Source organism: Mobula birostris, chromosome X (genome assembly GCF_030028105.1).
Source record: "Mobula birostris isolate sMobBir1 chromosome X, sMobBir1.hap1, whole genome shotgun sequence".
Lineage (NCBI taxonomy): Eukaryota > Metazoa > Chordata > Chondrichthyes > Myliobatiformes > Myliobatidae > Mobula > Mobula birostris.
Window position 1 is genome coordinate 21,791,876 of NC_092402.1, and position 25,202 is coordinate 21,817,077.

The following is a 25,202-nucleotide window of genomic DNA, read 5'->3' on the forward strand; positions in this document are numbered from 1 at the left end:
ACACACATACATACACACACACATATACGTGTGTATGTATATATACATCAAGTTCTATTTTAACTTCATCAGTCCACAGGACTTGTTTCCAAAATGCATCAGGCTTGTTTAGATGTCCCTTTGGACCTTTTGAATAGAACTTTTTGGCCGCAATGAGTAAAGGTATGTTTGGAGAAAAAAGGGTGCAGAATTTCATGAAAAGAACACCTCTCCAACTGTTAAGCATGGGGGTGGATCGATCATGCTTTGGGCTTGTGTTGCAGCCAGTAGCATGGGGAACATTTACTGGTAGAGGGAAGAATGAATTCAATTAAATACCAGCAAATTCTGGAAGCACCGTCTATAAAAAAGCTGAAGATGAAAAGAGGATGGCTTCTACAACAGGATAATGAACCTAAACGTACCTCAAAATCCACAATAGTCTACCTCAAGAGGCGCAAGCTGAAGGTTTTGCCATGGCCCTCACAGTCCCCCAACCTAAACATCATTGAAAATCTGTGGATAGACCTCAAAGGAGCAGTGCATGCAAGACAGCCCAAGAATCTCACAGAACTAGAAGCCTTTTGCAAGGAAGAGTGGGTGAAAATCCCCCAAAACAAGAATTGAAAGACTCTTAGCTGGCTATAAAAAGCATTTACAAGTTATGATACTTGCCAAAGGGGGCGTTACTAAGTACTGACCATGCAGGGTGCCCAAACTTTTGCTTCAGGCCCTTTTCCTTTTTTGTTATTTTGAAACTGTAAAAGATGGAAATAAAAACGTTTTCTTGCTTAAAATATTAAAGAAATGTGTCATCTTTAACTTTATGCCTTTTGGAAATCAGCTCATCTTTTACTTGCTTAGCTATTCACAGTAACAGAAATTTTGACCGAGTGCCCAACCTTTTGCATGCCACTGTGTGTGTATACACACACACACACACACACACACACACACACACACACATATGACTTTTGCACAGTGCTGTATTGCTGTATGCCACCTCTGGGAAGACATATATGGCTCTCTACCCAATCTATACCTCTCATACTGTACAAGAATGACACAGGGATGAAATGGTAATTATGATGAGTGTTTGATGGCTCTCATCCTGTACTCACTGGAGCTTAGAAGGATGGTGGGGGAAATCTCACCAAATATTAAAGGGATAAAGTAGACGTGGAGAGTAGTGGAGAAGCTAGAACCAGAGGACCGAACCGCAAAATAAAGTGTCGTCCCTTTAGAACAGATTTGAGGAAGCATTTCTTTACCAACTGGGTACTGGAATTCATTGCCACAGGGATGGCTGTGGAGGACAAATCACTGGGTATATTTAAAGCGGAGGTTGATAACTTCTTGATTAGTAAGGATATCAATGGTTACGGGCAGAAGACAGGAGAATGGGGTTGAGAGGAATAATAAATCAGTCATAATGGAATGTTAGAGCAGAACCGATGGACCGAGCGGCCTAATTCTGCTCCTCTGTCTTATGGCTTTATAGAACCAGCATTGATGCCATGGGTCCAATACACTCCCTCTGACTTAGCAATTTCTACGATTTTAATTACAATCTCAGGGTGATGTTATTCAGTCCACTCTTCCACCCACACATCTAACACTCTCCAAGTTTCGATGCTAATTGGGTTTACCTGAATGGACACAGAGCTTTCCTTTTTATCTCCTGTTTCAATTGTTCCATTCCCCACGGGCTCTTTAGGGAGAGAGAAGAAAAATAAAAGTGATGTTAGCAGGGAGAAAGAACATCAGATTAAGGTGAAACTTTTCATATTATTTAATCACCTATCCAACAGGATTACTGACATCTCACATGCAGGAAGCAGCACTGTTACTTGGATAATGCGAACTCAAAATTCTAGTGAGACCAGTACAGTAGAGAGGGAGGGCTACAACGTCATAATGGTATAGAGATATTAAACTGTAACTTTATGATCCGATTATAGTTTTGGAAAACAGGAGAAGGAGTGTATTCCAGTATCCCACCCAATATTCATAGCTCCGTTAAAAGTAAGTAAAAGAAGTGACACTACCATTGTATCCTAGCTGGTATGAAAGCTTGGTTACTCTACAGCTAGAGTGTAAAGGTGAAATGTGGAATGTTTAAGGGGAACCTGAGGGGAACTTCTTCACTGAGAAGGTGGTGAGAGTGTAAAACAAGCTGCCAGTAGAAGTGGTGGACGTGGAATCAATTTCAGCATTGAAAAGGAGTTTGGATAAGTATATAGAAACATAGAAAACCTACAGCACAATACAGGCCCTTCAACCCATAATGCTCTGCCAATCATGTACTTTAGAAATTACCTAGGGTTACCCATAGCCTTCTATTTTTCTGAGCTCCATGTACCCATCCAAGAACCTCTTAAAAGACCCTATCAGATCTGCCTCCACCACTGTTGCCAGCAGCCCATTCCACGTACTCACCACTCTCTGTATAAAAAACTTACCCCTGACATCTCTTCTGTACCTGCTTCTAAGCACCTTAAAACTGTGCCCTCTCGTGTTAGCCATTACAGCCCTGGGGAAAAAGCATCTGACTATCCACACGATCAATGCCTCTCATCAACTTATACACCTCTATCAGGTCACCTCTCATCCTCCGTTGCTTCAAGGAGAAATGGCCGAGTTCACCCAACCTATGCTCATAAGGCATGCTCCCCAATCGAGGCAACATCCTTGTAAATCTCCTCTGCACCCTTTCTATGCTTTCCATATCCTTCTAGTAGTGAGGTGACCAAAAGTGAGTACAGTACTCCCAGTGAGGTCTGACCAGGGTCCTATATAGCTGCAACATTACCTCTCAGCTCTTGAACTCAATCCCACGATTGATGATGGCCAATGCACCGTATGCCTTCTTAACCTCCCAACCTTTATGCCATCAGCAACTTTACTCACCCATCCCTCCATTTCCTCAGTGATTGGGAGGGCGATGGCCCAGGTGTGGATGATGGGAATCAGAATCAGGTTTATTATCACTGGCATGTGTCGTGAAATTTGTTAGTTCAATGCAATACATAATATAGAAGAGAATAATAATAATAATAAATAAATCAATTATAGTATACGTATATTGAATAGATTAAAATCGTGCAAAAACAGAAATAATATATTAAAAAAGTGAGGTAGTGTTCATGGGTTCAATGTCCATTTAGGAATTGGATGGCAGAGGGGAAGAAGCTGTTCCTGAATCACTGAGTTGTGCCTTCAGGCTTCTGTACACGCTACCTGATGGTAACAGTGAGAAAAGGGCATGCCCTGGGTGCTGGAGGTCCTTAATAATGGATGCTGCCTTTCTGAGACACCGCTCCTTGAAGATGTCCTGAGTACTTTGTAGGCTAGAACCCAAGATGGCACTGACTAAATTTACAACCCTCTGCAGCTTCTCCTGGTCCTGTGCAGTAGCCACCACCCCACCCCCATACCAGACAGTGATACAGCCTGTCAGAATGCTCTCCACGGTAAATCTATAGAGGTTTTTGAGTGCATTTGTTGATAAACCAAATCTCTTCAAGTATAGTCACTGTCTTGCCTTCTTTATAGCTGCGTCAATATGTTGGGACCAGGTTAAGTCCTCAGAGATCTTGACACCCAGGAACTTGAAACTGCTCACTCTCTCTACTTCTGACCCCTCTATGAGGATCGGTATGTGTTCCTTCGTCTTATCCTTCCTGAAATCCACAAATCCACAATAAGCTCTTTCATCTTACTGACGTTGAGTACCAGGTTGTTTCTGTGACACCACTTCGCTAGTTGGCCTATCTCACTCCTGTGCGCCCTCTTGTCACCATCTGAGATTCTACCAACATTGGTTGTATCATCAGCAAATTTATAGATGGTAGACTTGGCACAGACTAGATAGGCTGTAGGGCTATTTCTGTTCTGAAGTGCTCTATGACTTTATACTGAGTGGCCACTCTTTGAGGTACTCCTGTACAGTTGCTCATTAATGCAAATGTCCAATCAGCTAATCATGTGGCAGCAACTCAGTGCATAAAATGACACAGACATGGTCAAGATGTTCAATTGTTGCTCAGACCAACCTTTAGAATGGGGAAGAAATGAGATTTAAGTGACTGACCGTGGAATAGAAACATAGAAATTAGGTGCAGGAGTAGGCCATTCGGCCCTTCGAGCCTGCACCACCATTCAGTATGATCATGGCTGATCATCCAACTCAGAACCCTGTACCAGCCTTCCCTCCATACCCCCGATCCCTTTAGCCACAAGGGCCATATCTAACTCCCTCTTAAATATAGCCAATGAACTGGCCTCAATTGTTTCCTGTGGCAGAGAATTCCACAGATTCACCACTCTCTGTGTGAAGAAGTTTTTCCTAATCTCAGTCCTAAAAGGCTTCCCCTTTATCCTCAAACTGTGACTCCTCGCTCTGGACTTCCCCAACATCGGGAACAATCTTCCTGCATCCAGCCTGTCCAATCCCTTTCGGATTTTATACATTTCAATAAGATCCCCCCTCAATCTTCTAAATTCCAGAGAGTATAAGCCTAGTTGATCCAGTCTTTCATCATATGAAAGTCCTGCCATCCCAGGAATCAATCTGGTGAACCTTCTTTGTACTCTCTCTATGGCAGGAATGTCCTTCCTCAGATTAGGGGACCAAAACTGCACACAATACTCCAGGTGTGGTCTCACCAAGGCCTTGTACAACTGCAGTAGTACCCCCCTGCTCCTGTACTCGAACCCTCTTGCTATGAATGCCAGCATACCAGTCGCCTTTTTCGCCGCCTGCTGTACCTGCATGCCCACTTTCAATGTCTGGTGTATAATGACATCCAGGTCTCGTTGCACCTCCCCTTTTCCTAATCGGCCACCATTCAGATAATAATCTGTTTTCCTATTTTTGCCACCAAAGTGGATAACTTCACATTTATCCACATTAAATTGCATCTGCCTTGAATTTGCCCATTTACCTAACCTATCCAAGTCACCCTGCATCCGCTTAGCATCCTCCTCACAACTAACACTGCCACCCAGCTTCATGTCATCCGCAAACTTGGAGATGCTGCATTTAATTCCCTCATCTAAGTCATTAATATATATTGTAAACAACTGGGGTCCCAGCACTGAGCCTTGCGGTACCCCACTAGTCACCGCCTGCCATTCTGAAAAGGTCCCATTTATTCCCACTCTTTGCTTTCTGTCTGCCAACCAATTCGCTATCCACATCAATACCTTACCCCCAATACCGTGTGCTTTAAGTTCGCACACTAATCTCTTGTGTGGGACCTTGTCAAAAGCCTTTTGAAAATCCAAGTATACCACATCCACTGGTTCTCTCCTATCCACTCTACTAGTTACATCCTCAAAAAATTCAATTGAGATTTGTCAGACATGATTTTCCTTTCACAAATCCATGCTGACTTTGTCCGATGATTTCACTGCTTTCCAAATATGCTGTTATCACATCTTTGATAACTGACTCCAGCATTTTCCCCACCACCGATGTTAGGCTAACCGGTCTATAATTCCCCGGTTTCTCTCTCCCTCATTTTTTAAAAAGCAGGGTTACATTAGCCACCCTCCAATCCTCAGGAACTAGTCCAGAATCTAAAAGTTTTGAAAAATTATCACTAATGCATCCACTATTTCTTGGGCTACTTTCTTAAGCACTGTGGGATGCAGACCATCTGGCCCTGGGTATTTATCTGCCTTTAATCCCTTCAATTTACCTAACAACACTTCCCTACTAACATGTATTTCCCTCAGTCCCTCCATCTCACTAGAACCTCGGTCCCCTACTATTTCCAGAAGGTTAATTATGTCCTCCTTAGTGAAGACAGAACCAAAGTAGTTATTCAATTGGTCTGCCATGTCCTTATTCTCCATGATCAATTCACCTGTTTCTGTCTGTAGGGGACCTACATTTGTCTTAACCAATCTTTTTCTTTTCACATATCTATAAAAGCTTTTACAGTCAGCTTTTATGTTCCCTGCCAGTTTTCTCTCATAATCTTTTTTTTCCCTTTCCTAATTAAGCCCTTTGTCCTCCTCTGCTGGACTCTGAGTTTCTCCCAGTCCTCAGGTGAGCCACTTTTTCTGGCTAATTTGTATGTTTCTTCTTTGGAATTGATACTATCCCTAATTTCTCTTGTCAGCCACGGGTGCACTACCTTCCCTGGTTTATTCTTTTGCCAAACTGAGATGAACAATTGTTGCAGCTCATCCATGTGATCTTTAAATGCTTACCGTTGCATATCCACTGTCAACTCTTTAAGTGTCATTTGCCAGTCTATCTTAGCTAATTCATGTCTCATACCTTCAAAGTTACCCTTCTTTAAGTTCAGAACCTATGTTTCTGAATTAAATATGTCACTCTCCATCTTAATGAAGAATTCCACCATATTATGGTCACTCTTACCCAAGGGGCCTCTCACGACAAGATTGCTAATTAACCATTCCTCATTGCTCAACACCCAGTCTAGAATAGCCTGCTCTCTAGTTGGTTCCTGGTCACGTTGGTTCAAAAAACCATCCCGCATACATTCCAGGAAATCCTCTTCCTCAGCATCCTTATCAATTTGGTTCACCCAATCTATATGTAGATTGAAGTCACCCATTATAACTGTTGTTCCTTTATTGCACGCATTTCTAATTTTCTGTTTAATGCCATCCCCAACCTCACTACTACTGTTAGGTGGCCTGTACACAACTCCAGCCAGCGTTTTCTGCCCCTTAGTGTTATGCAGCTCTACCCATATCGATTCCACATCCTCCCGGCTAATGTCCTTCCTTTCTATTGCATTAATCTCCTCTCTAAGCAGCAATGCTACCCCACCTTCTTTTCTTTCATGTCTATCCCTCTAATAATTGTTGGTGCCAGATGGAGTGGTTTGAGTATCTTAGAAACTACCGATCTCCTGGGATTTTCATGCACAACAATCTCTAAAGTTTACAGAGAATGGTGTGATAAACAAAAATAAACATCCAGTGAGTGGCAGTTCTGTGGGTGAATGGCCAGAGTGGTTCAAGCTGACAGGAAGGAGACACTAATTCAAATAAACATCTGTTACAACAATGGTATGCATGAGGGTATCTCTGAATGCACAACATGTTGAACCTTGAAGTGGATAGGCTACAGTAGCAGAAGACCATGAACATATACTCAGTGGCTACTTTATTGGGTACAGGAAGTAATGGAAACTGGTTTTCAGCTCATCTGAAACAGTAACCAAAGTATTTCATTGGCTGTTGGCTCACCGGTGTCTTTCTGGCTCTCACTCTCTGCAGAGCAATTCGTCCCAAGGTCTGGCTCTTCTGCAATGTCCCCATTGTTACCCTGTGGACAATGGAAAAAAACATCAGCCTAAACATGCAAGGATCAGCAGCAGGGTTAAGTCTCTCAACTCCACTCTCTCATCCATTCAGATCACCATAAGACATAGGAGCAGAATTTGGCCATTTGGCCCATCAAGTCTGCACTGCAATTCAATCATAGCTGATCCTTTTTCCCTGCTCAGACCCACTTCCAGACCTTCTCCACGTAATCTTTGATGCCGTGTCCAATCAACAACCTATCAATCTCTGCCTTAAATACACCCAATGACCTGGCCTCCACAGCCGCCTGTGGTAATAAATTCCACAAATTCACTACCCTCTAGATAACGAAATTCCTCCGCATCTCTGTTTTAAATGGACTCCCCTCTATCCTGAGGCAGTGGGAAACATTCATGGGAAACATTCTTTCCACATCTACCCTGTCTAGGCCTTTCAATATTCGGAAGGTTTCAATGAGATCCCTCCTCATCTTTCTAAATTCCAGCAAGTACAAACCCAAAGCCATCAAATATCACATACCACTGTAATTTCTTTTACTCCACTGAAATACTGCTACATCAGACTTTACTTTCTCCCTATGAAATTTCAAGTTGAACTCAATCATATTGTGATCACTGCCTCCTAAGGGTTCTTTTATCTTAAGCTCCCTAATCGCCTCTGGTTTATTACATAACACCCAATCCAGTACAGCTGATCCCCTAGTAGGCTCAATGACAAACTGCTCTAAAAAGCTATCTTGTAAGCATTCAGCAAACTTACTCTTGAGATCCATTACCAACCTGATTTTCCCAATCAACTTGCATATTAAAATCTCCTATGACTGTTATAAGATTGCCCTTTTGATGCCCCTTTTCTATTTCCTGTTGTAATCTGCAGTCCACATCCAGCTATTGTTGGGGAGGCCTGTATAACCGCCATCAGAGTCCTTTTACCCTTGCAGTTTCTTAACTCAACCCACAACGATTCAACATCTTCTGAACCCATGTCACATCTTTCTACTGAGTTGATGCTCCAATCCTGGCCTCAGCACCACGTTCTTCCTTGGCCATCATCATCCCCATTTGCCTGTAGACCCAAAATCCAGTCCTGCCTTGAATATTTTCAATGATTCATGCCTCTGAAGTAAAAATTTCCAAGAACCCACAACCCTGTTTGAGAGAAAATTCTTCCTCATCTCCATCTTAAATGTATAACTCCTTATTCTATTAGGATATCTCTTAACATGGATTTGCAAACAGGGGTGCAAGTCTCTCAGCATTGGCCACAGGAATCTTATATTTTCTTCCTGTGTTATCAGGAGTGGTAATAAAGCTACTCACAGCACCAAGCAGTGTAGGACAAATGAAGTGAGTCTCTGGGAGCAGGGGCTTACTTACAAAGTGACTTTTTGGGAACATGCAGGTACTATTGTCGGATATGTCATATTTACCAAATTCTTTGTTGGAGACTCTGAGAAGCTTCCAAAACTCGACCTGCTCATCTGGGCAAGAGAAGTCCCAAATCGGAGAGCTTCATACACTGGGTCCACTTTACTGCTTGAGGCTAAACACAGGAGAGACAGACAGACATACAAATTGGAACAATCTCTATACTTCTCTGAACAAATGCCAGACTTTCTATGGATGCTTGAGAGTTGCACACCTCCGAGCCAATTCTACACATCTGCACTCCTGCAATAATACCCAACTGATGAGGCTCTGTATGTTGCACTGGTCTCAAAAGACTCAGGAAACTGGAAGTGAATATTGAACAAAGGAGTTTCTTCTGAGCTGGGAGGTGTTAAAACTATCATACAGCTGTAATTCAAATCGCAGCCCCACCCCTACCTTCCGATATCCCAAATGGGACTACACTTCCTCACTACTGGATCTTTCCAGTATTCCAATATGTTCGATGTCTCACCCAGGGTTGAAGCTTTTAAAACTTCTGCACCTATACAGACTGCTGTTTTATCAGCAGTTTATTTAGCCAATTTCCCACCTCTGGAAGGTGTGACTGTTGAAGGGGATTACTGGTAATTGCAAAGTAACCACCAGTTGCTGGAGTTCTCCATGAATTGGTAGTTTTGAACCCTATGGGTTAGGGCTCTTCAGTCAAAGGCAACATGGTTACAAGTTCTATTTGAAAATCTTCAAAAAATCAGAGTCATACTGCATGTCCTTTGGCTCACCGAGGTCACATAGATCATCAAACATCTATTTACCTTAACTTGTTCTATTCTCTCTATGTTCCCATCAACCCACCCCCCTCCCAATTCTACCACCCACCTACATACAAGCAATGATCACTAACTTCATCTTCTAATTGGTACATTTTGGGCTGTGTAAGGATACACTGCAGGCAGCAAGAGAGGGCAGCATCAAAATACAGTCTTTAGAACTGTGGGGCAGTATCTCTACAAGCTGCACTACAATGCCGTCCTATTTGACTTCAAGAAGCAGGGTGGAGAACACGTCACCATCTCTATCAATGGTTTGGAGGTGGAGATGGTTGAGAGTGTCAAGTTCCTCTGTATAAACATCATCAAAAAATTGCCCTGGTCCGATCATGCGAACACTATGGTCAAGAAATAACACCAACATCATTACTTCTTCAGAGGCCAAGGTTGTGCCTTACGAGCCTGATTGAATTTTTTTTTTGAGGATGTGACTACACACATTGATGAAGGTAGAGCAGTAGATGTAGTGTATATGGATTTCAGCAAGGCATTTGATAAGGTACCCCATGCATGGCTTACTGAGAAAGTAAGGAAGCATGGGATCCAAGGGGACATTGCATTGTGGATCTAGAATTGGCTTGCCCACAGGCAAAGAGTGGTTGTAGACAGGTCATATTCTGCATAGAGATCGGTAACCAATGGTGTCTCTCAGGGATCTGTTCTGGGACCCCTTCACCATGATTTTTATAAATGACTTGGATGAGGAAGTGGAGGGACGAGTTAGTAAATTTGCTGATGACACAAAGGTTGGGGTGTTGTGGATAGTAGTGTCCTATGGTCAGAGGTTACAGCGGGACATTGATAGGATACAAAACTGGGCTGAGAAGTGGCAGATGGAGCTCAATCCAGGTAAGTGTCAGGTCGTTCACTTTGGTAGGTCAAATATGATGGCAGAATATAGTATGAATGGTAAGACTCTAGGCAGTGTGGAGGATCAGAGAGATCTTGGAGTCCGAGTCCATAGGACACTCAAAGCTGCTGCGCAGGTGGACTCTGTGGTTAAGAAGGCATACAGTAGGATTGAGTTTAAAAGCCGAGAGGTAATGTTACAGCTATATTGGACCCTGGTCAGACCCCACTTGGAGTACTGTGCTCAGTTCTGGTCACCTTACTACAGGAAGGATGTGGAAACTATAGAAAGGATGCAGAAGAGACTTACAAGGATGTTGCCTGGATTGGGGAGCATGCCTTATGAAAATAGGTTGAGTGAACTCAGCCTTTTTTCCTTGGAGCGACGGAGAATGAGATGTGACCTGATAGAGAAGTATAAGAGAATGGGAGGCATTGATTGTGTGGATAGTCAGAGGCTTTTTCCCAGGGCTGTAATAGCTAACACGAGAAGGCACAGTTTTAAGTTGCTTGGAAATTGATACAGAGGAGATGTCAGGAGTAAGCTGTTTTCTTTTTTAAAACGCAGAGGGTGGTGAGAGCGTGGAATAGGGTGACGGTGGTGCAGGCAGATACGATAGGGTCTTTTAAGCGACTCCTGGATAGGTACATGGAGCTTAGAAAAATAAAGGACTATGGGTAACCCTGGTAATTTCTAAAGTAAGTACATGTTTGGCACAACATTGTGGGCCAAAGGGCCTGAATTGAGCTGTAGATTTTCTATGTTTCTATGAAATTTGGCATGTCCCTGATGACTCTTACTAATTTTTAACAGATGCACCATAGGAAGTATCCTATCTAGGTGGATTATAGTAGTAGTATGGCAACTGCTATGTCCCATTCTGCTGTTATCAGATTCTTGACTGGTTGATGAACTCCTGATCGCACAATTGATCTAATCATGGCCCTCGCACTTTCTTTGTAATGATATTTTTCATTCAGCTTTTCCTTTCTATGCTACCTTGATATACCTTTGTTAGGAATGATCTGTCTGGGTGGCATGCAAACAAAAGCTTTTCACTACATCTCAGCACAATGTGACAATAATACACAAGTTACTTATAAATAATGGGTGAATGCAGGATGTGTTTTATTCCACATGCAAACTCCAGGTGTTCAAACTAGGGCACAATTTCCTATGATCATTAAATACATCAATAATTTTATTAGAGGAAACCTTCCCCTTCCTACAAAGTAATATGCAATGTAAATACTCAGTAGGCCAGGTAGCATCTGTGCAGGGCTAAACAGAGTTAATATTTCAAGTCAATAACTTCGTTCAGTACTAATAAAAAGTAGAGAGAACCCATTTTAAGTTGCATAGAAGTGGGGGAGGATGTGGAGAGGGGAAAGGGAATGCCCTGATTGGATGGAGACATAGCGATGACAGTGATGGGGTGCTGGTTGAGATGGCCGGATAATTTTAGCTGGACTGCCAGGAGTTGTAAAAAGAGGGAAGTGAATGATATCCAAAGAAGAGGAGAAAATGAAAATGAGGGATCCTTCTTCAGCTCTTTACCTCTTCCACTTATCACCTCCCAGTTTCTGACTTCATCCCCAACCTTGCCACTTCCCTGCCCCCTTACCTGCTCTCACCTATCACTTCCTGTCTTGTACTCCTACCCCTCCCCTTTCTTTTTCTGGCATCTGCTCCCTTCCTTTCCACTCCTGATGAAGAGCCTTATCGTGAAACATTGACTGCTTATTCCTTTCCATAGATGCTGGCAGACCTGTTGAGCTCCTCCAGCATTTAGTGTGTGTTATGTTTTCCTTGATGTTTATGCACTTAAGGTGTCTCCATGATACAAGACTGCATGCAATATAACAGCTTGAATTCCCACAAGTTAATGGTTTGTAACTCACCCATTGGCATGGCCTCCTTAACAAATCCATACTGTTCATAGATGAGAAGTGGGGAGCTAAAATTCCGCCGGAATCCCATTGGCTTTCCATTATGACATAAAATAAGAAGAGAATTAAAATTAAAATGGATAATGGCTATTGGTCTTATGGATTCAGATTACAGTATCTAGTTACCTCGGTCTGAAGTCCATGCAAGGCAAGTAGACCTGCATTAAACCTATCCAGCTCATCACCTCTGGCAAATAATCAGATTTATTGTCACTCACATATGCAACATGAGATTTCATGTCTTGAAGGAGTATAGTGCAAAGGCATCAAGTTAAAGTAAATAAACAAACAAATAATGCAACAAGAAATGGAATAACAAAGTAATAGTCATGGACTGTTCAGAAATCTGATGACAGTTACAAAATAAAATATTTTGCAAAATAAAAGCAGAAAAAAAGAGTTTGTACTTTCAACTCAGTAAACTTCATAACAAGATCTCCACTACACGGGGGAAGCTGAAATAGATGGGTATTTTTGCTATTTTTTGCACCAGTTATTAAATTTATTTTTATCTATATTGTTATTGTGATTTATAGTTTATTTTTTTACTGTTCTGCTGCCACAAAACAGCAAATTTCATGACATAGGTCAGTGACAATAAACCTGATTCTGATTACTTTGCAGAAAGCCTCGATCAAGTCGACAAGGGTGACCATAAACTGCCAATCACTGAGTTTCCATGCTACTTCCATGCTGTCTGTTTTTGGCATCCTTCAGAATTTCAGTGTAAAGCTCACAGAACAACACCTGATGTTCTGGCTTGTTACAATGCGACCTTCCAGGTGCATTGATGAAAACAGCAATCCAGATAATCAGTCATTCTTGCTTTGTACCTTAGATTTTCAGCAAACAATACTTTCTCCTTCCTCTTCTGATATTTCAGGTTTCACATCTCCTATTCACACTTTTAGACCAGCACCTGTATTATTTGTGAATTTACTCTCCCCTATTCCCCACCATATCCCTGACCTCTTTGCGCTCGCCAACATGCTCCCATTTTTTCTGTAATGTCAAATTCGACTCGATGATAACATTTCCCAGTTCGGATGAAAGGCCAACTTGAAATGTTTATTTTTTTTTCTCACCCAACCTGATGAGTCGTTTCAACTGAGTATTTTCATCACATTGCTTTGCATTGACACATTTACATTTCTCCAATGTGAAATCTCAAATTTTATTTTTTTAATGAAATCTGATCAAGCCCATTTCACTATTTTGAGATGAAAGCTAAACATTTTTGTCAAATGTTTGATAGCAGAAACATTACAACTATAGCCAACACTGTTGCTTTTGGTCAAAAGCAGAAAGCTTGTCAATGGGACAGTGAAAAAAGCTTTACAGAATTCCCTATATCTGTTCACATACATGGTTCTTCTCACCTGCAGTGAAAATTAATACACTCAGCCACTTTATTATAATACTACAGAATTTCAAGTAACACACTGGATGGATTTTCCTGAGAATGAGTGGCACTACTAGTGCAATTTTACATTTATTCAGAACACAGGAGACTATTCATCCCATCAAACCTACATCACCCTCACAGCACAATCCCATCAGTACCATTCCGTACTGATTCCTTCTCACCAAAGAAGCCAAATTAGGCCATTCATCTCATTGAGTCGGTTTCTCTCAAACCCATTCTCCTGCTTTCTACCTGTAAACGTTGATGTTCTTACTAATCAAGAACCCATCAACCCCTGCTTTAAATATACACAAGAACTTGGCCTCCACAGCCACCCGTAGCAAAGAATTCCACAGATTCACAACCTTCTGGCTAAAGAAATTCCACCCCATCTCTGTTATAAAAGGACGTCCCTCTATTCTGAGGTTGTGCCCTCTGGTCTTAGACTACCCCACTATAGGAAACATCCACTCCATCTAGGCCTTTCAACATTTGATAGGTTTAAAGGTGATTCTTCAATTAGGGGCACTTTTGACTACTTGAAATTCTGAAAAATGAAATTTCTTGAAACTCTTTTGTTTATGTTATGACCTTTATTTTAGGCTCTAGAATGATCTTGGCATTGAAAAACTTTTAAGAGAACTTTTATATTTTAAGGTGCTTTTGCAGAGTTATCATGGATGAGTGTCATTACCATCACACCATCAAAATATTGAATTTAATTTAAGATGAAATGACAAAGATTTCAAAATTAATCCTGCAAATAAAAACCATGCTCTTTAAAAAAATTGTTTAAACTCATTTTCAATACTGTACATTCAGATTACTTTTTTTTTAGACGTTTTCTTAAGTTTGTTAATATTTTCCTTGGCTAAACAATGAAACACTTGTTTACTAATTAGACTATTGGAATTTTAAGCAACACACAGAAAATACCGGAGGAACTCAGCAAGCCAGGCAGCACCTGTGGAAAAGAATAAACAGCCGACGTTTTGGGCTGCAACTTTTCATCAGGACTGGAGAAAAAAAGATGAGAAGAATTTTAACCCTTTTTGACAGAATGCTAATTTTGGCATCAAAGCACTTGACTCCAGCAAATAAGTTCAGACAAATATGACTGAATAAAACTTTATTTCCCATCAAAATATGCATTGTGATGGTAATGACAGAATACTTTTGACATTGCCAAACAATGGTTTTACTTTAACATTAATTCTGACAAAACATCTGTCCAACTAGAAGCAACATTTACAATTAAAAACACATCATTACAGTCCGCACTATTTATCAAAATTGCATAAGAGACTACAGTTTCTAAGGCAGGCAGCTAGAGAACTTTGTTAAAAACATCCATGTGAAATATGAACATAGGCAGCCCAGCTAAACTAGGCATTGTCTAGTCTTGTTAAAAAGAACAATAATGCTTACAAAACATCTGCCTAATCCTCCCCAACTCTGAAATAAACAGCAATTCAAATTTCAAACAGATTATTGAGATAATTATTTTTCAACTATCCATAGGAGGGAACACTTTTTTTTAAAAAAACACGGACATAACATTTACTCAACCTTCCACACACATTTTTAAAATCAAGTCTTATGAAACACACAGAAATCTCAACAACTCTGGGAAAAAAAAAGCAACATTTGAAATTTAAAACACCTTCTTATAGTCTCCATTCGTGCATAGATGAAGCCTCAGGAGGATGCAGGTCATTCTGTTCTTGTTGCTGGCCTACTGGAGATTCTGGTGGGGTATTCTGTGCTATAAAATTCTGTACTGCGTGCCTTTTCTCATCAGCAATCCTTTTGTTTCTTTGATTAACTCTCCATTGTCATCTCTTCAGTCTCTGTTCATGCTTTGGTAATTGTGAGATGATCTTAAGTTTTCCTGTCTCCCTTTTTTGTATCTTTCTCTTTCTCTTTCATGATATTGTTAATATTTCACTAGGTCTTCTTTAATTGCGTCTCTGTTTTTTTTTGATCGGACTGCTGATGATTTTGGGGCCACCTTGACAACTTCACTGCCAGTTGTGTTGGCTAAGTCTCACACTTGTTAACTTAGCTGGAGAGCTAGCTTGTAAATGTAATTTAAATATACAGAAATTAAGAGAAGTTATTTATTCTCACAGCTACCTGGACGATACTCCTTCCCACACTGTTACTTATTAAAACACCATCCCCTTCTCTCAGTTCCTCCGTCTCTGCCACATCTGCTCTCAGGATGAGGTTCTTCATTCCAAAACTAATGAGATGTCCTCCTTTTTCAAAGAAAGCGGCTTCCTTTCCTCCATCAACGCTGCCCTCAACCTCATCTCTTCCATTTCAAGCACGTCTGCTCTCATCCCATTGTCCCACCGCCACACCAGGGATAAGGTTCTTCTTGTCCTCACCTACCTGCCTTTGTGTCCAGCACATTAATCTCTAACTTTCACCATCTCCAATGGGATCCTACCTCATCTTTCCCACACCCCACTCTCTGCTTTCCGCAGGGATCACTCCCTACACAACTCCCTTGTCCATTTGACCCTCCCTACTGATCTCCCTCTGGAACAAGTGCCATACCTTCCTCTACACCTCCTCCCTCACTGCCATTCAGGGCCACAAACAGTCCTTCCAGGTGAGGCGACACTTCACCCGTAAGTCTGTTGGAGTCAATTACTGTACCCGGTGTGGCCTCCTGTATATTGTTGAGATCCCACGTAGATTGGGAGACCACTTCGCCGAGCACCTAGAAAAAGCGGGATCTCCCAGCGGCCACCCATTTTAATTCCACTTCCTATTCTGACATGTCAATACATGGCCTCCTCTACTGTCACAATGAGCTATACACAGGTTGGAGGAGCAACACCTCTTGTTCCGTATGGGGAGCCACCAACCTGACGGCATGAATGTTAATTTCTCGAACTTCCAGTAATGCCCCCCACCTTCACCGCTCCCCATCCCCTTTTCCCTTTCTCACCTTATCTCCCTGCCTACCCATTGACTCCCTCTGGTGCTCCTCCCCTTTTTCTTTCTTCCATGATCTTCTGTCCTCTGCTATTAGATTTCCCCTTCTCCAGCTCTCTTACCAATCAACTTCCCAGCTCTTTACTTCACCCCTCCCCCCTCCAAGGTTTCACCTATCACCTTGTGTTTCTCCCTCCCCTCCCCCCATCTTTTAACTCTACCCTCATCTTTTTTTCTCCAGTCCTGCTGAAATATCTCAGCTCGAAACATCGACTGTACTCCTTTCCATAGATGCTGCCTGGCCTGCTGAGCTCCTCCGGCATTTTGTGTGTGTTGCTTGGATTTCCAGCATCTGCAGATTTTCTCTTGTTTGTGAAGTTATTTATTTTTCAGTTAAAGCACTCAATAATAACTTGTTTGGTAATGACACATAATAAACACACTCTCAGATCAGAAGGTATAAATCTTTAGTGACTCACTTAAAGTAGTTGTTTGAAAAATCTTGATTGGTCTCTAAAGTGTGTTGTGTGTTGGTAAGGATAAGTGCATTGAGAACAGTGGTTCTTTGTCTTTAAAAAATTACAAATTGTATAAAAATAACCCACATGAATTTGACATGTTTTTAAGAAGTTCTTGTGAGAAAATAAAAACTAAAAGTCTCATGAGTTTAATACTTATTATTACTTTATTTTGAAGACAAAGTTACAGAGTCTGGATAGAGACAAGCTTAAAATAGTGAAATTCTGGCACATTCAAGTTTTTAAACTTAAAAATTCAGGAAATATTATTTATGAAGCATACTAAAAGTTTAGAGTTCCCATTACCTATCAAATTACAGCACTTGTTTTTGTAAAGGCTATTTTTTTCCTGAATATCTACTCCAGTGACAGAAAAGTTACCCTAATTAAAGAATCACCCTTTAATGAGACCCCCATTAACTCGCTTGTCCGTTAACTATACCCAATTCTTTTGCCAGTTACCAATGGAAATTTATGGTATCTAATTAATCAGCCAGCTCATTTTTTGGAATGAAAGAAAAGAAACAGAGAAAACTCATGCAACCACAGAGAGAAATGTTACAGACCACAGAGAGAGCAACAGAGATCAGGGTCAGAACTGGGTCACTGAAAGTTGTGCAACAGTAGAGCACCTGCTGCACTGTGCCACCCAATGACAATGAACTGAGACTTCACAAGGCATTGGTCAGACTGCACTTGGAGTATTGTGAGCATTTTGGGGCCACTTATGTAAGAAAGGATTGCTGACACTGCAGAGGGTCCAGAGGAGGCTCACGAGAATTATCTTGGGAATGAAAGGGTTAATGTACGAGAAGCATTTGATAGACCTAGGCCTATGCTCACTGAAGTTTAAAAAATGATGGAGATCTGCGAATTCTTTGCCACAAATGGCTGTAGAGGCTAAATTATTGAGTATATTTAAAGCAGAGGTTAATAGGTTCTTGATTAGGAAGGACATCAAAAGTTATGGGTAGAGGACAGGAGAATGGGTTTCATGTGGGGCCCTAAGGCTCCTGTATCTCCTTCCCGGTAGTAGTAGTAAGACAAGGGCATAGCCTGGATGGCAGGGGTCTTTAATGATGAATGCTGCTTTCTTGAGGCAGTGCTCTATGTAAATGGAGAACTTCTTACTGGGACCAGCTGACTTATTTGAAACAAGACTTATGGAATCGCATCATGAAGGGCCAGCTTCCTATAGGTTCCATGTCTACTGAAGCAATGCTAGGTCACATCCAAAACTGGCACAGCAATGCCATTCATTTCAAGAGCGGGGAATGGCTGAGAGGGAGAAAGGCAATCTTCTGGTAATTTGCATCTCTATTAATTCATTTAAATTGATTTAAGTTTACCAACAATTCCCAATAACAAGAATATTTGAATAAAGCATACAACTTTTAAAAGTCCAAGTTCAAAGTAAATTTATATCAAAGTACATATATGTCACCACATACAACCCTGAGATTCATTTTCTTGTGGGCATACTCAATAAATCCATAATAGTAACCATAACAGAATCAATGAAAGGCCACACCAACTGGGCATTCAACCAGTGTGCGAATACAAGAAAGAAATAATAATAATAATAATAAATGAATAAGCAATAAATATCGAGAACATGAGATGAGGAGTCCTTGAAGTGAGTCAAGGTTGTGGCAGCATTTCCGTGATGGGACAAGTGAAGTTTAGTGAAATTAACCCCTTTGGTTTAAGAGCCTGATGGCTAAAGGGGTAATAACTGTTCCTGAACCTAGTGATACGAGTCCTGAGGCTCCAGTACCTTCTTCCTGATGGCAGTAGTGAGAAGAGAGCATGTCCTCAGTGGTGGGGGTCCCTGATAATGGATGCTGCTTTCCCGTGACAGTATTTCACGTAAATGTGCTCAATGGTGGGAGGGCTTTACCCATGACAGACTGGGCAATATCTACTGTTTTTTGTAGGATTTTTTGTTCAAGGACACTGGTGTTTCCATACCAGGCTGTGATGCAGCCGGTCAATACACTCTCCATCACACATCTATAGAAGTTTGTCAAAGTTTTAGATGTCATGCTGAATCTTCGCAAACTAAGTAGCGGCGCTGCCATGTTTTCTTCATAATTGCACTTATGTGCTGGACCCAGGAACACTAAGGAATTTAGAGTTTCTGACCCTCTCTATCTCTGATTCTTCAATGAAGATTGGCTCTTAGACCCCTGGATTCCTCTTCCTGAAGTCAATAATTGACTTCTTGGTCTTGCTGACATTGAGTAAGTGATTGTTGTCATGGCACCACTCAGCCAGATTTTCAATCTTCCTCCTATATGCTGATTTATCACCACCGGTCCCTACAGAAAGTGGAGGGAGGAAAGGAGGAAAGAAGTGCTGAGTAGTGGTAAATCTAATATCGCACCAAAGGTTGATTAACATCCTGTCACCTATGTTATCTCTGGAGACAGCTTATCTACTGATGTCTACTATAAGCCTACTGACTCTCACAGCTATCTGGACTATTCCTCTTCTCACCCTGTCTCTTGCAAAAATGCTATCCCCTTCTTGCAATTCCTCCGTCTCCACCGCATCTGCTCTCAGGATGAGGCTTTTCATTCTAGGACAAGGGAGATGTCCTCCTTTTTTAAAGAAAGGCGCTTCCTTTCCTCCACTATCAACTCTGCTCTCAAACGCATCTCCCCCATTTCACGCACATCTGCTCTCACTCCATCCTCCCGTCACCCCACTAGGAATAGGGTTCCCCTGGTCCTCACCTACCACCCCACCAGCCTCCGGGTCCAACATATTATTCTCCGTAACTTCCGCCACCTCCAACGGGATCCCACCACTAAGCACATCTTTCCCTCCCCACCTCTCTCTGCTTTCCACAGGGATTGCTCCCTACGTGGCTCCCTTGTCCATTCGTCCCCCCGATCCCTCTCCACTGATCTCCCTCCTGGCACTTATCCTTGTAAGCGGAACAAGTGCTACACATACCCTTACACTTCCTCCCTTACCACCATTCAGGGCCCCAGACAGTCCTTCCAGGTGAGGCGACACTTCACCTGAGAGTCGGCTGGGGTGATATACTGCGTCCGGTGCTCCCAATGTAAATCTATATATTGGCGAGACCCGACGCAGACTGGGAGATCGTTTTGCTGAACACCTACACTCTGTCTGCCAGAGAAAGCAGGATCTCCCAGTGGCCACACATTTTAATTCCACATCCCATTCTGATATGTCTATTCACGGCCTCCTCTACTGTAAAGATGAAGCCACACTCAGGTTGGAGGAACAACACCTTATATTCCGTCTGGGTAGCCTCCAACCTGATGGCATGAATATTGACTTCTCTAACTTCCGCTAATGCCCCATCTCCCCCCGTACCCCATCCGTTATTTATTTATATACACACATTCTTTCTCTCTCTCCCCTTTTTCTCCCTCTGTCCTTCTGACTATACCCCTTGCCCATCCTCTGGGTCCCCTCCCCCTTTTCCTTCTCCCTGGGCCTCCTGTCCCATGATCCTCTCATATCCCTTTTGCCAATCACCTGTCCAGCTCTTGGCTCCATCCCTCCCCCTCCTGTCTTCTCCTATCATTTTGGATCTCCCCCTCCCCTTCCCACTTTCAAATCTCTTACTAGCTCTTCCTTCAGTTAGTCCTGACGAAGGGTCTCGACCTGAAACGTCGACAGTACCTCTTCCTAGAGATGCTGCCTGGCCTGCTACGTTCACCAGCAACTTTGATGTGTGTTGCTTAACATCCTTATGAAGCTATCAGGTATATATATAGATATATATATATATATATATATAAATATAAAAAAAAAGGGCTTATAGATAGGGTTAATGCAAGCAGCCTTTTTACACTGAGGTTGGGTGAGACTAGAATTAGAGATCATAGGTTAGGGATGAACTGTAAAATATTTAAGGGGAACCTGAGAAGGAACTCCATCACTCAGAGAGAGGTACGACTGTGAAACAATCTGTCAGTGGAAGTGGTGGATGTGGGCTCGATTGTTGGAAGTACATAGAAGCCCAGTAAGATGACCAAAAGAGTGCACCACCTCCCAAACCATCAAACCTCCTGTTCTATAAAGTGCTTTTTGGCCGACTTGTGGCTGTGTGTTCAAAACACTGACAAGTCTCCAGAAAACATTAACCCATTGTTATGTACCCCGTAACTGGGTTGCCAAACCAGCAGAAATGGATCACTCAGTTGGAGTCTGGATTACCAGAACTAAGAAAGTTTTATTAAAGAAACAAGCAACACAGTACTCTAATCAAAAGGATAATGAATGCAACAGTTCAGCAATGATAAACATACATGTACACAGAATTAAGATAACAGGATCAATCAAGCTCTATCGTTGTCTAGGGGTAAATGACCAGTTTCAAAATGACGCAAAGGTCAGTTCAATTTAGTTCAGTTCAGTTCGCAGTAATCGCTGCCGTGGAGATGGACAGTGTGGGGGGAAGGAGAGAGAGAGCAAAACGAATGAATATTCAAGGCTTCCAGACAGACCTTCGCAGTCAGCTTTCGTGCGAGTCCTTTGTGATGTCATCTGAGGTCACCGACCGTGACCCCTCCATTTCCAGGTACGATCGTTTCCCTGCGGTGAACCTGGCACCCAGGCAAGGGTGGACACACACCAAGTTCCCGCCGATCATGCCTTTCCACCCTGTGCGTCTATGGCCTGGTACTTCCCACCGACTTGTGAGAGACGCACCGCTTCCAGGGTCTTGTTACCTCGGGTGTCGTGTGTCCTGCCTTAGCGAACCTGTCCCTTTTTATCCCCCTGCTGGGGTATCGCCTGTCCATCACTTCAAACAGTTCAGTGTTCAAAGGGGGAGCCGATCTTGACAGCTCCACCGTCCCTTCATTAACATCTCCACATGCTGCTCCATTGTTTACCTTATCTCTCTCTCTCTCCTGAAGTCAGGTGGCAGACCAACTACTGATCCCACTGGTGCCAGCACAGGACAGCTACATCTTAATCTATGTGTATTCTTGTCACACCATGTACTGTTCAGGTAACAAGGGAATCCTTGCCTTAGTCACCATTGCCTTTCCCGTCACCTCTCCCCCACGAAGAACCATTTGTTTCATGTGCTCAGTGCTCTATCCTACTGATGGGACAGATTTCTGGCCCAGTCAGTGGCGCTGTGGCTTCACAGCGCCAGAGACTCAGGTTCAATCCTGACCTCAGGTGTGACCTGTGTGGAGTTTGCACATTCTTCCTGTGACTATGTGGGTTATAGAACATAGAACAGTACCGCACAGTACAGGCCCTTCGGCCCACAATGTTGTGCCGACCCTCAAACCCTGCCTCCCATATAAGCCCCCAACTTAAATTCCTCCATATACCTGTCTAGTAGTCTCTTAAACTTCACTAGTGTATCTGCCTCCACCACTGACTCAGGCAGTGCATTCCATGCACCAACCACTCTGAGTAAAAAAACCTTCCTCTAATATCCCTCTTGAACTTCCCACCCCTTACCTTAAAGCCATGTCCTCTTGTATTGAGCAGTGGTGCCCTGGGGAAGAGGCGCTGGCTATCCACTCTTACCTATTCCTCTTATTATCTTGTACACCTCTATCATGTCTCCTCTCATCCTCCTTCTCTCCAAACAGTAAAGCCCTAGCTCCCTTAATCTCTGATCATAGTGCATACTTTCTAAACCAGGCAGCATCCTGGTAAATCTCCTCTGTACCCTTTCCAATGCTTCCACATCCTTCCTATAGTGAGGTTACCAGAACTGGACACAGTACTCCAAGTATGGCCTAACCAGAGTTTTACTGAGCTGCATCATTACATCGCGACTCTTAAGCTCTGTCCCTCGACTTATGAAAGCTAACACCCCATAAGCTTTCTTAACTACCCTATCCACCTGTGAGGCAACTTTCAGGGATCTGTGGACATGTACCCCGAGATCCCTCTGCTCCTCCACACTACCAAGTATCCTGCCATTTACTTTGTACTCTGCCTTGGAGTTTGCCCTTCCAAAGTGTACCACCTCACACTTCTCCGGGTTGAACTCCATCTGCCACTTCTCAACCCACTTCTGCATCCTATCAATGTCTCTCTGCAATCTTTGACAATCCTCTACACTGTCTACAACACCACCAACCTTTGTGTCGCCTGCAAACTTGCCAACCCACCCTTCTACCCCCACGTCCAGGTTGTTAATAAAAATCACGAAAAGTAGAGGTCCCAGAACAGATACTTATGGGACAGCACTAGTCACAGTCCTCCAATCTGAATGTACTCCCTCCACCACCACCCTCTGCCTTCTGCAGGCAAGCCAGTTCCGAATCCACCTGGCCAAACTTCCCTGGATCCCATGCCTTCTGACTTTCTGAATAAGCCTACCATGTGGAACCTTGTCAAATGCCTTACTAAAATCCACTTAGATCACATCCACTGCACTCCCCTCATCTATATGCCTGGTCACCTCCTCAAAGAACTATCAGGCTTGTTAGACATGATCTGCCCTTCAAAAAGCCATGCTGACTATCCCTGATCAGACCATGATTCTCTAAATGCCCAGAGATCCTATCTCTAAGAATCTTTTCTAACAGCTTTCCCACCACAGACGTAAGGCTCACTGGTCTATAATTACCCAGACTATCCCTACTACCTTTTTTGAACAAGGGGACAACATTCACCTCCCTCCAATCCTCATCCCTCTTCCTGCCTATGTCATTGGTCCCAACATATATCACGACTTCTGGTTGCTTTTCCTCTTGTACCAGGATGCCATGCACCTGGTCAGAGACATCTCAGACCCTGGCACCCGGGAGGCAACAAACCATGCGGGTGTCCTTCTCACGTCCACAAAATCTCCTGTCTGCTCCCCTGACTATAGAGTCTCCAATGACAACAGCTCTCCTCTTCTCCATCCCACCCTTCTGCACCACCGGGTCAGACTCAATGCCGGAGGCCCTGCCACCGTGGCTCACACCTGGTCGGTCGTCCCCGCCAACAGTATCCAGGACGGTAAACTTATTATTCAGGGGAATGGCTACAGGGGTGCTCTGCACTACCTGTCTGCTCACCTTTGCTTTCCCCCCTCTGACTGTTACCCAATGACCTGCTTCTGACAGCCTAGGTGTGACTACCTCCTTGTAGCTCCCATCTATGACTGCTTCATTCTCCCTTATGAGTCAAAGATCATCCAGCTGCTGCTCCAGATTCCTTACTCGGTCTTCCAGATCGCCCAGCCATATGCACTTCTGGCAGATGTGACTCTGCGGGAGAGGAGCGTTCTCCCAAGATTGCCACATCTCACATGAGAGGCACATCACCGTCTCAGGAGACATTGTAAAGACTAACTGCGAGCCAGCTTGTCCTCCACCTCTTCTCGTTGATGCCTCTCGAGTCAAAGCCTCAAAGCTCCACTCCTTCACTGGCCCACTCGCTCACAGGTCGCTTCGCTTGAGCTATCCCTCTATTTATCTGTTTGAGCTTTTCAAAATGCTTCATCACCTGACCTTGACTGTCCAATCAGCTGCTTTCTGCTGAGTCTGAGCTATTCAAATCTTGATTGTCTAATCGCCGGCTTTCTGCTGATCTACTCAAAACTTGATTGACTTGATTGCACAGACCAACTGCCAAAACTGCCAGAATCTCTCGAGTCAAAGCCTCAAAGCTCCTCTCCTTCACTGGCCACTTTCCACAGAATGCCTCTGTGGGTTTTCTTTGCGTGCTCCAATTTCCTTCCATGTCACAGAGATGTATTAATTGGTAGGTTTATTTACTTAATTTATTTTAACTGGCTGCTGTAAGTTGCCTTGAATGTCTAGGCGAGTTGATGAAAATGTGGGGAGAAGATAAATGATGTAAATGGGAGGTTGATGATCATTATATACTCCGTGGGCCATAGGGTCTGCTTCCATGCTGTATTTCTGTAACACTAAACAATGATGACAACAGCTCTGCCTGGGATTATAAATAATTCCATTAAACCAGTAACATTATCTAAATTGCCAATACATTAGATTTGTAGCAAAAAATTTCATTTACAGCTATTCAAATATTTGTTAATTTGACTTGA

General features: G+C 42.8%; 1 protein-coding gene across 5 annotated transcripts in view; it reads right to left on the reverse strand.

The window, feature by feature from the left end:
• Positions 1-25,202, reverse strand: part of LOC140191638 (SH3 and cysteine-rich domain-containing protein 2-like) — a 248,317-nt gene that overhangs the window by 89,335 nt on the left and 133,780 nt on the right. For 4 of the 5 annotated variants that reach the window (XR_011883864.1, XM_072249223.1, XM_072249222.1 and 1 more), the window contains exons 4-8: positions 12,260-12,341; positions 8,720-8,832; positions 7,213-7,291; positions 1,629-1,690; positions 681-737 (exon numbers count right to left, since the gene is read on the reverse strand). Coding sequence is in view for 4 of the 5 variants with exons in the window: in XM_072249223.1 (XP_072105324.1) it covers positions 681-737; positions 1,629-1,690; positions 7,213-7,291; positions 8,720-8,832; positions 12,260-12,341 (393 nt within the window). In the remaining variant the exon portion in view is untranslated. The remainder of the gene's footprint in view (positions 1-680; positions 738-1,628; positions 1,691-7,212; positions 7,292-8,719; positions 8,833-12,259; positions 12,342-25,202) is intronic. The other variant, XM_072249224.1, reaches the window with a different exon arrangement.